Consider the following 14974-nt stretch of genomic DNA (forward strand, 5'->3'; position numbering starts at 1 on the left):
CAAGCAAATGGCTGCCTTATTAATCCAAATGTACCTATTTACCAGTTGGCACAATAAACCTACCTATCATAGCAAGAGTCAGCATAAATTCAGTTTGCACATTTCCATCCATCACCGACATAGCCACTTGCATGACAAAAACCCTCTCAGAGCTTAACCACCCTAAGTTAGATCAGACTTCGTCCTTGTCTACCCTGAGCTGAGTCAAAACACCTCTGGGCAACCAAGGCCAGACAATCTGGGAGCAGCAATAGGCTTGGGAGTTTGCACAATATCCTGCTCTTCAGACCAGCTGGTCTCTCTCCCTCCCTCTCGATTACCTCTCTCTGGTCCCCGGGGACTAGGTAGTAAGCACAAAGGACACCATCCTTCTGTATCAACTACCCAGGCAGCCTTTCCCTAATACCCACTCACCCAGAGTTGGGTCTACACAAAAGGGTCTGCACTGTCAATCCCTGCTGAGGACTTATTAGTTCTCTAATGTCTCACAAAATCCAGGGTTAATATTACTTATAGCTACAATTACCCATTTATTATAATCAGAAATTGTAGAGACATATAAGGCTAGGTCTAGGTGTTTCGAAGTCCCGGCACCGCAAGGCTTCCATTGTTCCCAGGAAAGCACTATACCCTGACTTTTGCAGAGATGTTCTTATCCAAGTCAGGAGGCCCCAAAGAGAGAGCTCTAAGTTCTAAAGCCAACCCATAAACGTTGAGAACTCAATGAATAAGCTACATTGCACCCTGTCCTTTCCTCTGTCATGAAGGTTGCTCTTCGGGTGTGGGCTTCTATAGCCCCTCCTTCCCTAGCGAGCCTAGAAAATCCAAACCGTAAGATCTGACCAGGAGTCAATTTTGCCAAAGGGTTTATGAAGCTATACATTTGTATGGGAGCAGAGAGCATCGCCACTCTACCAAGGAGTGGCTAGTGGGATTGAACTACCCACCTTGCACCTGAATTGAACGGATTGTTTTTAAAAATCAGAAATAAAAAAGTAGAACTCAGTTCTTTAACCCACAGGGGAGTGCAGGGTCATGTAAATGTCTGGACCACAGGGCCAGTTTGGGTTTTAGGGAACTTCCATTCCTCGGTGTAAAGTCCTTTTCAAATAGGTTGCCTTGGGAGATAGATGAGGATGTAGTATGCAGAGGCCAGACACTCAGATGATGTGTGTCTTAGTTGCTCAGAAATACCACAAAGAGTTGCTGTTCACATGCAGAATATTTCTCACAGGGTAAGAAGCTAGATGTCTGCATTCTGGGCATGAGCTCTAGGGAAGGCCGTCATTCAAATAAGCTTGGTGGGGGGCGGGGCGGGGGTGGGTGGATCCTTTCCCAGCTCCTCCAGAAGGCCATCCTTGGAGTTGTTGCACTTGTTGACTGCCCCCATTGTCTTCAAATACATAGTGTCAGTCTTGCGCCGAAATCAACTTTCTCCTGAGCCTAATCTGCCCAGCTTTATCTCCAAATAACTTGCTGAAAGCATTTCCCTACACTGCTATGGTTGTACTAACGTGGCAAAGAATGCTTTACCCCCAAAAGGAATCTCATGCACAGATAGAGAGGGGAGGATTTACAACACACAGCAGAAGAGATACCATTCAATCTCTCAGTGTGGCTCAGCGTGGAGACATTAAAGCTGGAATGGAGAATTGCTCTTCCCAATGACTTAGTATTTGTGAATACGCCAGAGAACGCGACTGGGATGTGCCGTGTGCTGTTCCAGTGCACCTGAACATACTCTCTGACTGCGTGTTTTGTCCACATCGTATCCAGTATTTCTGAAGGTGAGTGAAATGGGAGGACTTAGCATTCTGCTTTGCCTTGGGGGAAGCTGAGCCCTCACCGCGGCAAGGGCACTAAAATTAGAACACCCGACGGGTGATTTGGCAAGCACCCATGGAGAATATCGTTTAAACCCTGGTGATATGCAGGGACACGAGGGGTCACTTGCGTGGTGCATATTCTAAGATCGGGGCTTGTTGGTTCTTGACGGCAAAATGTTGTTCATTTCAAGAAGCAGTGTTAGTATAGGGTATGTGTAAAGTTCATCTCTTCTGAGCCATCAGAGAGCAGTCTGAGCAAGTACGCAAGAATCCTGCGGGGGGAGGGGGAATTACAGAAGGCATCGCACATGAAAGTTCCAAGCAACAAAGAAGTATGGACTGCAATAAGACCAGGACCCCCAACCCCCACTAGCCCCCCACAAAACCCACACAGGCACATAGCCTGCCCCTAGAGACAGTGTTCTGAGGCCTGATTTTAGGCTAAACTTGTTGTGTGTCAAAGCCATGCAGATGTGGCATTTTTGTGGTAAGCTAAGCTGCTATGCTGGAGATTGGTAGAGTGAACCAAACCAGCTACACTGTGGAAGAAAGGCCTGGCGATCTTTTTCTCTAAAGCTTACAGTAAAGGGGGTAGTTCTGTTGTGTAACTTATGGGGTTTCTTTAACTCCCATCTTGAAAGTGACCCTGGAAGCTGCAGATTCTGCTTTGAAGGACTCAGTCCTACTGGGGAGGAGGGGTCCAGGACTGGATGTGGGTTGAAGAGACTCCCTACCATAAGAGTACAGGCATTCATGAAGTTCCTCCCCTCCTGAAAGCTCCTGAGCCAAGTGGCTGACTTGGACCTGGAGAGTCAAAGGATTGAGAGCAGCTTCCTTCTGGAGAGGGTGGAGAAGCATACCCTCCTCGGAGGCTAGGGGAGGACCCTTAGGGCACCTGCAGCTGCCTCAAGGAACCAGAGAGGCTGCTGAGCCCTGTCCCTGCTCTCCCCCCTGCGAGTGCCCAGACAGACGTACAGCCCCACCCTACCAATACCCCAATAGGGAGACTTTTTCTGGGCCAGAAATCTCCAATCCTGCTCCTAGGTGGTCTTAGGGGAACATGTAGAAATTCCAAGCCCTACTCTGAGTCAAGTTCTGAATCCCATGTGAGAAATGTTGAGCCCCAAACTCAGAACTTGAGGTCTCATATGCCTCCCCCCACTGCCATTACCCACACCTCCAGGCTCTGGCCTAGCAGCCTAGCCCACCCCTTACAGCCAACAGGGGGTGTGCCTCACTCTCACTGCTGACTGCGAGGTCTCAGGAAGTGGTGGCTCTTAATCTGAGGGCTGGAGCCTCAGGTTGGCTATGGATGTGAGTCCAACAATGGTGCAGAGTCAAAGTGAAGACATAAGTGTCCAACTCTGGACCACTGAACCCACATGAGGAGGGCTGCACTGACTCGGTGGGCCAGGACGCAACTGACAAGTACTGAGGCCCTTTGACTTTTGCCAAGGGGGTCTCAGAGAGATGAACACTTTCTATCAGCCCCAATCAGCAGACAGAGGAACTCTGGCAGCTGGTGGGCATCAAGGTAAACACCCTTTAAGAGGAAAGGGAGACTATGTCCCCTGCCCTTCTTCACAGGAAGAGAGAAAGCTACTCAAGATCCCCACTCTGTGATTGACCTTGGAACCTTGCCCTCAGGGAGCTCAGGCTGAGGGGTCCCCTGGTCTGTTGTGGGTGTTGGTGGTCTTCAGGGATGTGATTTGCTGCCACTTGTGGGGAGGCCTGTTCAGCAGCGTGAAGAGACTGAGGCTCTAGCAGTAATCAAAGTGAACACAGAGTTAAGAGGTGACTGACTCCTCCTTCTAGTAACTGGTGGGGTTATAAAGCCCCACTTACTTTTACTGGGGACCCTGAGTGCTGTTGGATAGAATTTACTACCCCCAGGCATCTCAAGGAGGCCAGAGACCCATTCTTCTCAAAGGGCAGCTCTGGTGATGAACCTGACCGAGGACTGTGTCTGCCAAGGCACCCAGGACCGAAAGCTGACCACCCCCAACTATTATCCCTGTGACACTCTGTCAGCAGTGGTGTCTGTTGTGTTCATAACATTTTCCCTTTGGACTCCCAGAGGACTTTACGATGTCAAGATCTGGGTTGCAAATCAGGGGTGGGAAGTCCTTGCCCGCACTTGATGTAAAGACTCTGACAGTGAATGTGAAGACCCTCCACTTGCTCCTCAGAGGGAATCCCTACTGGCAGCCCTGTGGTCAGGGGATTAAGTACCTGAAGCCGGACCTTCTGTAAGGGTGCCTAGAGCTGTCGCTTTGTAGGGCAGGCCCTCCCAGAATTCTGCGTTGTTAGCAGAGGGCTTGTTAAGGTCAGAGAAGCAGCTCCCTGTTGCAAGGGTCACGCAGCTCATCTCCCTTCTCTCGGGACCCATTTTATCTGCTGTCCTTTCACATTCTTGGTTGCGGTTGTTTCTTTTCTTTTTTTTTTTTAGCCCAAGCATCACAAAAATTTGAAGTCAGTTTCAATTCCATCTTTCCTCCTTTCATAAACATTTGTAACCAGTTAGATCATTGCTTACATCTGGTGGGTGAGGAACACGGGTAATTAGAGTTTTTAGGCTGTGATCTTGCACTTTTTTTGTTTTAAAATTTTAAAATGTATTCCTATGTTTTATTATCTCCCCCTTTTATTGGAGGAGGGAAAGGCATACAAAGAAAATCATGCGATATGTAGTTGCATAGCCCATCATCAGAACAGTGACTCCATAGCAGGAGATCATCCTTCCCTTCTCCCCCTCACCATCGCCTCCATCCTCACCCTGTTGTGCCATTGTTGTTAGGTGCCATCGAGTCAGTTCCTACCCATAAAGACCCTGTGCACATAGAATGAAACCCTGCCTGGTGGTGTAACAGTTACACAATGGACTGCAAGCCACAGGTTCAGCAGTTCAAAACCATCAGCCATTTTGTGGAGAAATACTAAACTTCCTAACTCTTGCTCCCTATCCTGTAGAGTCACCGTGAGTGGACATCTACTTAATGGCAATCAGTTTTGTTTTGTTTTGCTTTTATTCAGTAATATTCACATTTTACTATATTAAGTTCATTATAATAGAGGGACATTCTTCCATTTATATAAGATTCTTCAATTTCCTTGTAGAGAAGTTTTAGAGTTTTCTCTCACAAATCTTTTCTTTATCTGGTTAATTATATTTCTAAGTCCCATTTTGGGGGTAGTTACTGTAATGACATTTTTTTTTCAATTTTCTATTCAGATCCGTCTTCTTTAATGTACAACAATCCACTAGATGTTTGTATGTTGACCATCCAGCATGCTATGTAGCCAAATATTAAATTAGTTTCAGTAATTTTTTGAGTGTTTGAGGTTTTCAATATAAGGATGTGCTATTTGCAAATAGAGTGCATTTTGCTTCTTCATCCATGTGAATGCTTTCATCGCTTTTTTAATTTATCTTAGCTCCAGTGAAGACCATCTGCCTGCTGTTCTTGAGGAGTTCCATCATGGCTACCGGTCAGAAGATCACACTCCACTCTCTTGAGAAAATGTGTCTGCCCCTAGGTGATGACTACAGTGTCCAGAGTGCTCAGGCCACTTCAGAAGAAGAGGAAACGCCCTCCCCGTCTCCTTCCTCTCCTTGTTCTGACGACTTCCCCCTGAGCTTCCCTGATGCTCGGGTCCCAGAGTTACCACAGTCATTCCTGTTCACCACTGTGGATGGACAAGATGCTTTCATTGCAAGCATTACTAAAGTTGCCCAGACTCAAGGTGAGGGAAATGCAAGTGCTCTTGAGGATGCTGTGACTCCTAGTCAGGATTCCCAGAGAGATCCCATTGTCCGGAGGATGCGCTTATTGGTGCAGTTCCTGCTGCACAAGTATAAAATGAAAGAGCCCATTACCAAGGCAGAAATGATGAAGATCATCAACAAAAAGTACAAGGAACATTACTCTGAGATGCTGAGGAGAGTCTCTGAGCACATGGAGATGGTCTTTGGACTTGAGATGAAGGAAGTTGACTCTATAAGTCAATCATATGTTTTGACTAGCATTTTAGAGATCACCAGGGAAGGTCATCTGAATGGCAGCAGGGGGTTTCCCAAGATCGGCATCCTCCTGCCCATTCTGGGGATGACCTACAGGAATGGCTGCCAGGCCACAGAGCAGGAGATGTGGGGATTCTTGAACGCACTGGGGATCTTTGATGGGAAGAGGCACTTCATTTTTGGAGAGCCTAGGAAATTCATCACCAGAGATTTGGTGTGGGAAAAGTACCTGGAGTACCGGCAGGTGCCCAACAGTGATCCTCCAGAATATGAATTCCTGTGGGGTCCCAGAGCCTATACTGAGGCCAGTAAGAAAAAGGTGTTGGAGTTCTTGGTCAAGGTCAATAATATTGACACTTATGCTTTTCACGTTCTCTATGAAGGAACTTGGGGGTATGAAGAGAGATCAGCAAACACCCTGTGGGCTGGGGTAGGTTTTAATGCCAGGGCAAGGGCCCGTTTCAGGGCCAAGTCCAGCAAGGCCTCCCACCCCTCATGAAGCCTGGCAGAAATGCATCACTTTGTTGTTAAAATGGCGGTAGGCATATTAAAGAGTGGGGCTGAAAAGAGGTTTTACCTTCACCTCACATGCACAATTAACCTATAGATTGAATTCTGAGGGGTTTTTCCTTGAATTCTGTAATGCTGTGCATTTTACTGAATGCTACTTTAGACTCTGAAGCCACAATACTTGTTTCTAAAAATTTTTTAAAGGGGATGTATGCTTTCTTTTATAAAAGATGATTCTTTGGCTCTTCAGTCAGAAAAAAACAGGGAACTACTGTGTAAGGTTGGATGTGGGTTCAGAGTAAGGGAATCCTCAGAAACAGTAAGGAAGTCCACAATCAATATATCAGGGACGTAACAGAGGGTGAGAATGTTGGGCAGGACAAATTATTGGTTCCCTTCTATCTTTTGCTTAAGTAAAAAAACTATTGCATTTTCTAAGTTCATTTAAAAATTGGAAAAATAAAAGGTGATGATTTATACATGCTGTTCCATGGCTCTTATTTTCCACAAAATCATTCCCCAGAATCTACATTTGGAAGGTTTTATGCTTGTATTGAGCTCTTTAGGAGAAAGATGATCTACCCGTTTGAGCAACCACTGTCTTGACAGCAATGATGAAATGAGGAATCCACTGAGTTACTTATGAAGACTTGAGTTAGGAAGAAGTTAACACACATCTAGGTTCTCTCTATGGTGATATTTCTGGCCAGGTCACTTTGGGTCCTCGAGACACTTGATCTCAGAGTTGAAAGCCAATTTAAGGCAGGCTGCTTGTGTTGGAAAGGGTAGGAGTTTGCCTGTGGTGGGAATAGATGAGAGTACATCGGGGTGTCCATGGCCAGACATTCAATCTCAATTTGTTTTCTAGTGTCCAGGCATGGCCTGCAATGGAGACTGCATCCAAGCCCATACACTGGGGTGGTGAGTCAAACAGAGAGCAATCCCCACCTGGGGAAGGACTGGCAGGTGTCCAGTGCTCTGTTCACCGTGCACTTAGAACCATGCACGAATTCTGTCTTCTATTCTGATCATACAGGGGGCGTTTGTCAGTGATGGCGTGATATACCCTGGATGCCAGTGTGATGTCGAGAAGTCAAAGCTCAGTCCCATTGTCAGAGGAGGGGGATCAACAGCCGGCTCCCCACACAAGACATTAGAATTGGAATATTTGGACTGACATTTAGAATATCCCAAGTGAAAACCAGACTTTCATCCCCGGTGATAATGAAGGGAAACTGGGTTGACATGGATAAAATGGGGTACATGTGGATCTTGTCAGCAATTCTTGGGGCTGTGCCTTGCATTAAATTATAGAAGTCTAGCCCATGCCCACAGCTCATAGTACACCTCCTACTATGGACTGTGTACTGTCTCCCGACCACTACCTACTTCCTCCAAATAAAAAGTGCTCTCAAGCCTCCCACTCTCCCTGTGGCAATAATGCTCATTGTGAGCAGGTTTTCCTTGGAAATTGAATGGATCCGTGTTAATATTGCTGGTGCCGAAATTTCATTTGTGGGAGATATAAAGAAACCAACTAAGAAAGTACCCATGACTCTTTCTTGCTGGACAAAGGGAATATTAGGAGGCATAGCACATGGCAGATCTAGGGAATCAAGGTCATATGAGCATCAGGCCAAGTTACTACATTAAAAAGAAGTAGACCAAGCCTGTCGATGAAGGCATCATTGGACTTTGGTTCACAATTCTTGCTTTGAGAGTGCTCAATCAACGCCAGCACAAAAGGACCAGATAGGTGCTATTTACATACTCGCTGTACTTTGAAGACAGTTCAGTCCAGTTCTTCTTTTGTGAAGGAGAATTCTTAGTTTTCCCTGTTTCCAAACTTGATTGTTTATGTACATGGTAGCCAGTCTTGTAGCGGAACAGGATTAATCGAAGCAAATCATGCATTTGGTCCTCCAATACTGATCCATAATTTTCTACTTTCCTTGACAGGCTTTTCCATTCTCTACAATTGGGTAAACTCATGGTACTATCAATGAAACTATCATATTCCCAAACCAAATGCCGTGCAGTGGACAGCATTAGAGCTTACAATTAGAACAACTGGAGCAGGACGGGAAGGTGTCTGGTGCTCTTTTCCCAGTCCACTTGAAACCATACACAGAGGGAGTCTTTGATTCATTTGATTTGTTAGTCTGGGTAGACTAGAGAAACCAATCCATAGATACTCATATGTGTATAAGAGAGAGTTTTACATAGCGGGTAATTGTACATTAAGAAGGCATTCCAACACAAGCCAGTCCAAGCCCTTAAATACAATATTAGCCCATAAAGTCCTGTTCAGACTCATGAAACACATGCAATGACACAAAATGCAGGAGGATCATAGACCAGTGGGTAGAAAGTCTTTGGATCCAGTGGCATTGTAAGCACCTCAGCACTGGCAGAGGTCTACACGTGGCTTCTCCAGTTACCAGAGCACAGGGTCTATCAGCCTAGTGTCACATGTCTTGTCCTCAGGGATGTCTCCCAGGAAGTGAACAGAGAGAGAGAGAGAGAGAGAGAGAGAGAGAGAGAGAGAGAGAGAGAGAGAGAGAGAGAGAGAGAGAGAGAGAGAGAGCATGTGTGTTTCCAGCCTCCAAGGAGGAAAATCCAGGAATCCCCAGAATTCTCAGGGGAAAGCCATGCCCACACCGAGGCCTCATTGGCTATGATCTGATGGACAGACAAGATTCCACCCCTTCACTCTTAATCCTCTCAAGTCCCAAATTGACACCAGATTATGTAAATACCCCATTTGATATCCTAGGCATGTCTGAGTAATGTGCTTCTGCACCCTCGAGTTTGATGTCAAGAAGCCAAATTCTTGTCTAATCCCTTGTCTCCTATGCAATAGAAGTAAAATGTCTTGAGTAATAATTGGCTTAATGAATATGAGCACCATATTCTGTTACTGATGATATTAAAATTGGGGCGACAAGGATGTAAGGTTTCATGGGGCAATTGTTTGGGAATTTTTTGTTTCTTAGTAGAAGTCAGAGGACCCTCGGGTTTCATTAACATTGAACGAAGTCCATGCAGCTCACACCTACATATAATAACACACTCCCTACATGAAATGAATGATGTGCTCAAAAATATGACTTGTCATTCATCACCCCATATTCATGATTAATACACCCACCTCATATTCATGATTAATACGCCATCTGGACACAGGTTTTCTTTCTTAGAGAAGTAAGTCAGGTGTAGTTTGGGTGTGTCTCCTGCTCATCCTGTGTGAGTTGATACAGAGACAACTAAGCCAATAGGCTACGGTCCTCCAAACTGAAAGGGGGTGAGAGATGCTGTGGACATGAGATTTCTGAGGAACCAGGACGTCGTGCCAGACAAAAGACATTTCCCTAAAAACCAATAGATAACAAGGAAGTCTTCTCCTAGAGTCCATGCCCGGAATCAGCTTTCTTGTTTCCTCAATTATGAAAAATTAAATCTCTCTGTAGAAGCCACCCCTTTGTGTATTTCTGCTGTATTAACCAGAGCAACTGTGGAATTCCTAATCCTTGGTAAGGGGGCTCCCTCCTTGCTATTAGCCCATAGCTTCGTGACAGGAACCCACCAGTCTGTCCTGCACAAGAAAGACTGTCGATCTATTTCTGTCACGATTACAGCCAAAAAACTGAAGAGGCAGTTCAGTTTTGTAACACACAGGCTTGTCTAGGCTTGCTAACAAATCTAGCATCAGGAGTTCAAGTAAACTATAACTTGGGTTTTTCTTCTGGAATACGAGGCTTTATTCTCAAGAGAGTATTTCCACTTGTACAGACAGTTAATGTTTTCTCTCAACTGGAGTCAGGTATAGACTCTGAATGAAAGGAGAGGGAAATGAACCCCCAAAGAATCTCTATCCATAACACTAACCTAAGGGGCAATCTGCGGGGGCTACGCGAAGGGCTACCCAACCTGCTCATCCTGACCCCACTGCCCTCGATATCGTCTTCCCAAATCAGGTCCTTGTAGGAAGCCTGGAGCACGAATCTGTCTAAGCAGATACCCCACCCTGGGTGACTCTGCACAAGGAGGACCACGGATGGCACGGGAGGAGGACTCACAACACAACACTGAGGTCTCACGAGACCTGCCCTGACGTCAGCCCTCGGAGAACCCCCAGCAGCCTTTTCCCTGGGCGGATGCCCAATTGCTGGATATGACGTCGCAGGCCCTCCATGGGCGGCGTGGCCTGAGAAGACGCATCATCTGCTGTCTCTGCGCTGTCCTTTCTTCCTGGACGACCGTAGACTCGCAGGACTGCGTCGGAATCCCAGTAAGGAACTTACATGTGGTTTGAGGGGACCAACTCACCCCAAATCCAGGCTTCCCGTGAAGTCCAGCCCTTAGCGCAAGCTCCGGAGCCAAAAGGTCCACTTGGCCCCAGAACGTCACGTGGAGCTACGGGTTTTGGTCTCAGAGAGCAGCCCCCTTCTGCAGAGGGAGGAGGAGCAAACCCTCTCTGGGGATGAGGCAGGGACCCTTACTGCCACTGCACAGGCCTCTCTGAAGCAGGGGGCTGCTGAGCCCTACCTCGGCCTCCCCCCCGCTGGGAGTCCCCAGGCAGAAGTGGGGGCCATAAGGGGGTCGGAAGTCAGACCGGGTCACAAAGCTCCACCTCTTCTCGCAAGAGAAGAGAGCGCCTCCCAAGCCCTAACCCAGAGTCTAGGTCTGAATCCCGAGTGAGGAATGAAGGGGCCCTGAAATCAGAACTGAGGAGATCTCAGGAGCCTGCCTCCCCACCCAGCTGCCATGTTCTGGTCCCCAGAGCCTCGCCGCCCCTAACCAGCCACCACCGGCTGTGCCTCACTCACAGTTCAGACTCCCAGGTCTGTAGGGGTGACCCTTAGGCTGGTGGTGTAGGGGGTCAGGGGCTGTTCTCACGTCATCAATGGATGTGGGTCCCCGTGAAAGTGCTAAGTCAAAATGATGCACCCAATGACATGACGATGGGACAGCATTAAACCTTCGAAGGGGAGGGCTGCCCTGAGCCCTGCGACTGTCATTGGTTCCGTGGCCCCAGGACAAACCTGGAAGTATTGATGCCCACATCCTCCTCTGGGGTGCTCAGGCTGAGGAGGGTCTTAATTGCAAGCCCAATTCAGTAGACAGAGGAATTCCACCTGTGGGGGCCAGAGCAGGGGTCAAGGTAAGAGAAAAGAACATCTTCCAGCCCTTATCATGTTCACTGCCATTGAGTCCATTAGCCTCAGAGATGACAGCCCTTCTGGATTTCTGGGGCTTTCACTCCTCAAAGGAGCAGAAAGACCCCTTTTTGTCCCCGGGAAGCTGGTGGTTTCGAAATGCTGACCTGTGTTTAGTAACCGGGTGTAAGTCCCACGCGACCAGGGCATTCCACCAGGAGCAAGGTCAGGGGGAGAACGATGAAGCTTTCTATTCCTGTAAGAGGTTACAGTCTCCAAAATCCTCAGGGGCAGGTCTCTTCTGCCCTATTGGGGGACTGTGAGTCCGAGTCGGCTGGATGGCAGTGAGTTTGGGTTTGGGTTCAGTAGAGGCAAGCGACTGAGTCTGTAATGGTGGTGGTCAGGGAGAGCACACTGAGTAGTGAGGTGGTGACACCTCTTCCACTAATCAGTACAGACCAGAAAACCCCACTTCCTTTTTACCCCGGGGTCATGTGGGCATGTTGACCTCGAGAGTGCACTCGCTTCATGGGAGGTCATCTCAAGGAGGTGAGGGTCCTAGTCAGAGGGGACTGTCAGGTGAGAGCCCTAATAGGGGATCCAGGCTGCCAAGGAATCCAGGGCAGAAAGGCCTCTCTGTGTTGCAGCCACTAAGAGGCCCTGTCAGTCGTGGGGTTCGATGAGTTCATATATTTTCCCTGTGAGTCACAGAGAGCTTTGAGGTGTCAAGTTCAGAGTAGCAAAATGGAGGGACCAAGGCACAGCCAGTAGTTGATCCAATGTCCATAAAAGTGTACTTTGAAGATGTCTCACCCTTCCCCAGCCAAGCACAGGAAGTCCCTCGAGCCAGCCTGCTGTCATCCCACTAAACCCGACTCAGACCAGGCAGTGTGCAACCTTCTGAGCATGTGATCAGAGCACTGTGGGTTCCCAGAGCAGGCTCTCAAAGAATTCTGCATTGGCAACAGGGTGGTTGTGAAAGTCAGGGAGGCATCTCCTTGCTGAGGGCTCACTTACACCTTCTAATTTCCCCTTCTTTAGTGGAGTCACATCACCTTTGTCCTGTCCTGCTGACCTTGATGAGAGTCATCATGCCTCATGGTCAGAAGAGCAAACTCCACTCTCGTGAGAAACACCGGCGGGCCCAGGACCTATTTGATGCCAAGAGCATGGAGTTGACCCAGACCACTGTCGCCGAGGAGAGAAAACCCTCCTCCTCACCTGCTGCTGCTTCTGTGGAGTCTCACCAGGCTTCCTCCTATGCTCCAAAGCCAGGCAAGGCAGCTCCCCCCATCCCCAAGGCTGCTACAGATGCTTCATGTGCTACAGCCGCTAAAGGTGCACAGAGCCAACATGTGGGCAGGAAAATGCCCCTAATCCACACCTTCTGGTGAGAAGTCCCAAAGGGACCCACTGACCAGAAGGGTGAGCCTCTTGTTGCAGTTCCTGCTGTTAAAATATAATATTAAAGTGCCTGTTACCAAGGCAGAAGTGATGAAGATCATCACTCAAAAGTACAAGGAGCAATTCTCTGAGGTGCTGAGAAGAGCCTCTGAGCACATGCAGCTGGTTTTTTGCCTTGAGCTGAAGGCAGTCAACTCCCAAAGTCAAACCTATGCTCTGGTCAGTCAGTTGGAGATCACCAAGGAAGAGATTCTGAATGGCAAACGTGGCTTTCCCAAGACTGGGCTCCTCATGCTTCTCCTGGGAATACTTTACATAACAGACAACAGGGTCACCTGGGAGGAGATGTGGGAATTCCTGAATGAGTTAGGGATCTATGATGTCCCACAGCACTTCATTTTGGGGGACACTAGAAAGCTCATCACAGAAGATTTCATGTTGGGAAAGTCCCTGGGGTACCGGCAGGTGCCTAAGTCTGATCCTCCATGCTATGAATTCCTGTAGGGCTCCAGAGCCCACACTAAGGCTTTCAAGAAGAAAGTGATGGAGTAGTTGGAGAAGATCAAGTTAATCAACATAAGTGCCTTCCAAGACCTGTATGAAGAAATCTGGGGAGAATAGCAAGACAAAGCAGAAGCTGTATTATGTGGGATGGGTGAGGCCATGGGACACAACGTTCCTCACTGTGTGTCTGTAGTGTTAGGGGACAACACTACAGGCACACGACAGGAATTGTGCCCACCCTGATCCCACTACACTGAAGCCAGACACAAGGGGCGGACAGCACAGCAAGGGGGAGAGCAGAGCAATGAAGTCCCTAGGGAATGCCAGGGATAGATATGGGGCCAGGGCATGGCATCCCATCAGACTTGACTGGAAAGAATTCGTAAAGGACAACAAATAGACCTTGAACTATTTATAGGGATTTTGTTGTTGTAGCTATTGTTTTATTTTCTATTGTTGCTTCTTTGTGCTTGGTCTTGTGGTTGTGCATATTGTTGTCGCTGCATGTCTCCCTGGAAGGGATAGGCGGGATAAACAAGCCAGAAGAGAGAACAACGGGATGACAATTCTTGGGGTCATGGGAGAGGGGGGAGGCAGGGGAAGGGAAGTGGGTGTTAACAAATCCAGGGACAAGGGAATAACAATTGATCCAAAATCAGTGACAAGGAGGGTGTAGGAGGGCTGGCAGGGCCGGATCAAGGACAATATAACCAAGAGGAATTCTTGAAACCCAAATGAAGGCTGAACATGATAGTGGGACAAGAGAAGAGTATGAAGAAATAGAGGAAAGAACTAGGAGGCAAGGATATTTAAGAGATATAAATACAGCCATATACAGATGTAAATATATATATGTATAATGAGAGGGAATAGATCTATGTACATATATTGATAGCTTTAGTATTAATGAAACAAATGGACAGTGGGCTTCTACTCAAGTACTCCTTCAATACAAGAACACTTTGTTCTAATAATTCAGCAGTCTGAGATGCTCACCTTCCTGGCATGATCACTGAAGACCACAGGTGGACAAACAAATATGGCGAAGAAAGCTGATGGTGCGCTGCTATCAAAAGTTATAGCATCTGGGGTCTTAAAGGCCTGAAGATAAACAAGAAGCCATCTAGCTGAGAAACAACAAAAGCCACATGGAAGAAGCACACCAACCTGTGGGATCAGGACGCGTTGAAGGGATCAGGTATCAGGCATCAAAGACCAAAAAAAAAAAATTATAGCATCATGAATGAGGGTGTGTGTGTAGTGGGGACCCAGGGCCCATCTGTGGCAATTGGACATCCCCTTGCAGAAGGACCGAGGGGAGATGAGTCAGTCAGTGTGCAGTGTAGCAATGATGAAACACAGTGTTCCTCTAGTTCTTGAATGCTTCTTCTCCCCCCCCCCCACTATCATGATCTAAATTCTACCTTACAAATCCGGCTGAACTGGAGGATGTACACTGGTACAGATAGGAACTGGAAACAAAGGGAATCCTGGACAGATGAACCCCTCAGGACCAATGGTGAGAGTGGCGATACGGGGAGGGTGGAGGG

The 14974-nt window shown here is 47.6% G+C and overlaps 1 protein-coding gene across 1 annotated transcript in view; it reads left to right on the forward strand.

Moving 5' to 3' along the window:
- The window catches only part of LOC142433529 (uncharacterized), a 28459-nt gene extending 14792 nt beyond the window's left edge, over nucleotides 1-13667 (forward strand). The window contains 3 exon segments of the mRNA XM_075538400.1: nucleotides 5262-6335; nucleotides 12558-12791; nucleotides 12898-13667. Of these exon segments, the coding sequence (XP_075394515.1) occupies nucleotides 5262-6335; nucleotides 12558-12791; nucleotides 12898-13667 (2078 nt within the window).
- The last annotated feature ends 1307 nt before the right edge of the window (nucleotides 13668-14974 follow it).

This window comes from Tenrec ecaudatus, chromosome X (assembly GCF_050624435.1).
Source record: "Tenrec ecaudatus isolate mTenEca1 chromosome X, mTenEca1.hap1, whole genome shotgun sequence".
Classification (NCBI taxonomy): Eukaryota; Metazoa; Chordata; class Mammalia; order Afrosoricida; family Tenrecidae; genus Tenrec; species Tenrec ecaudatus.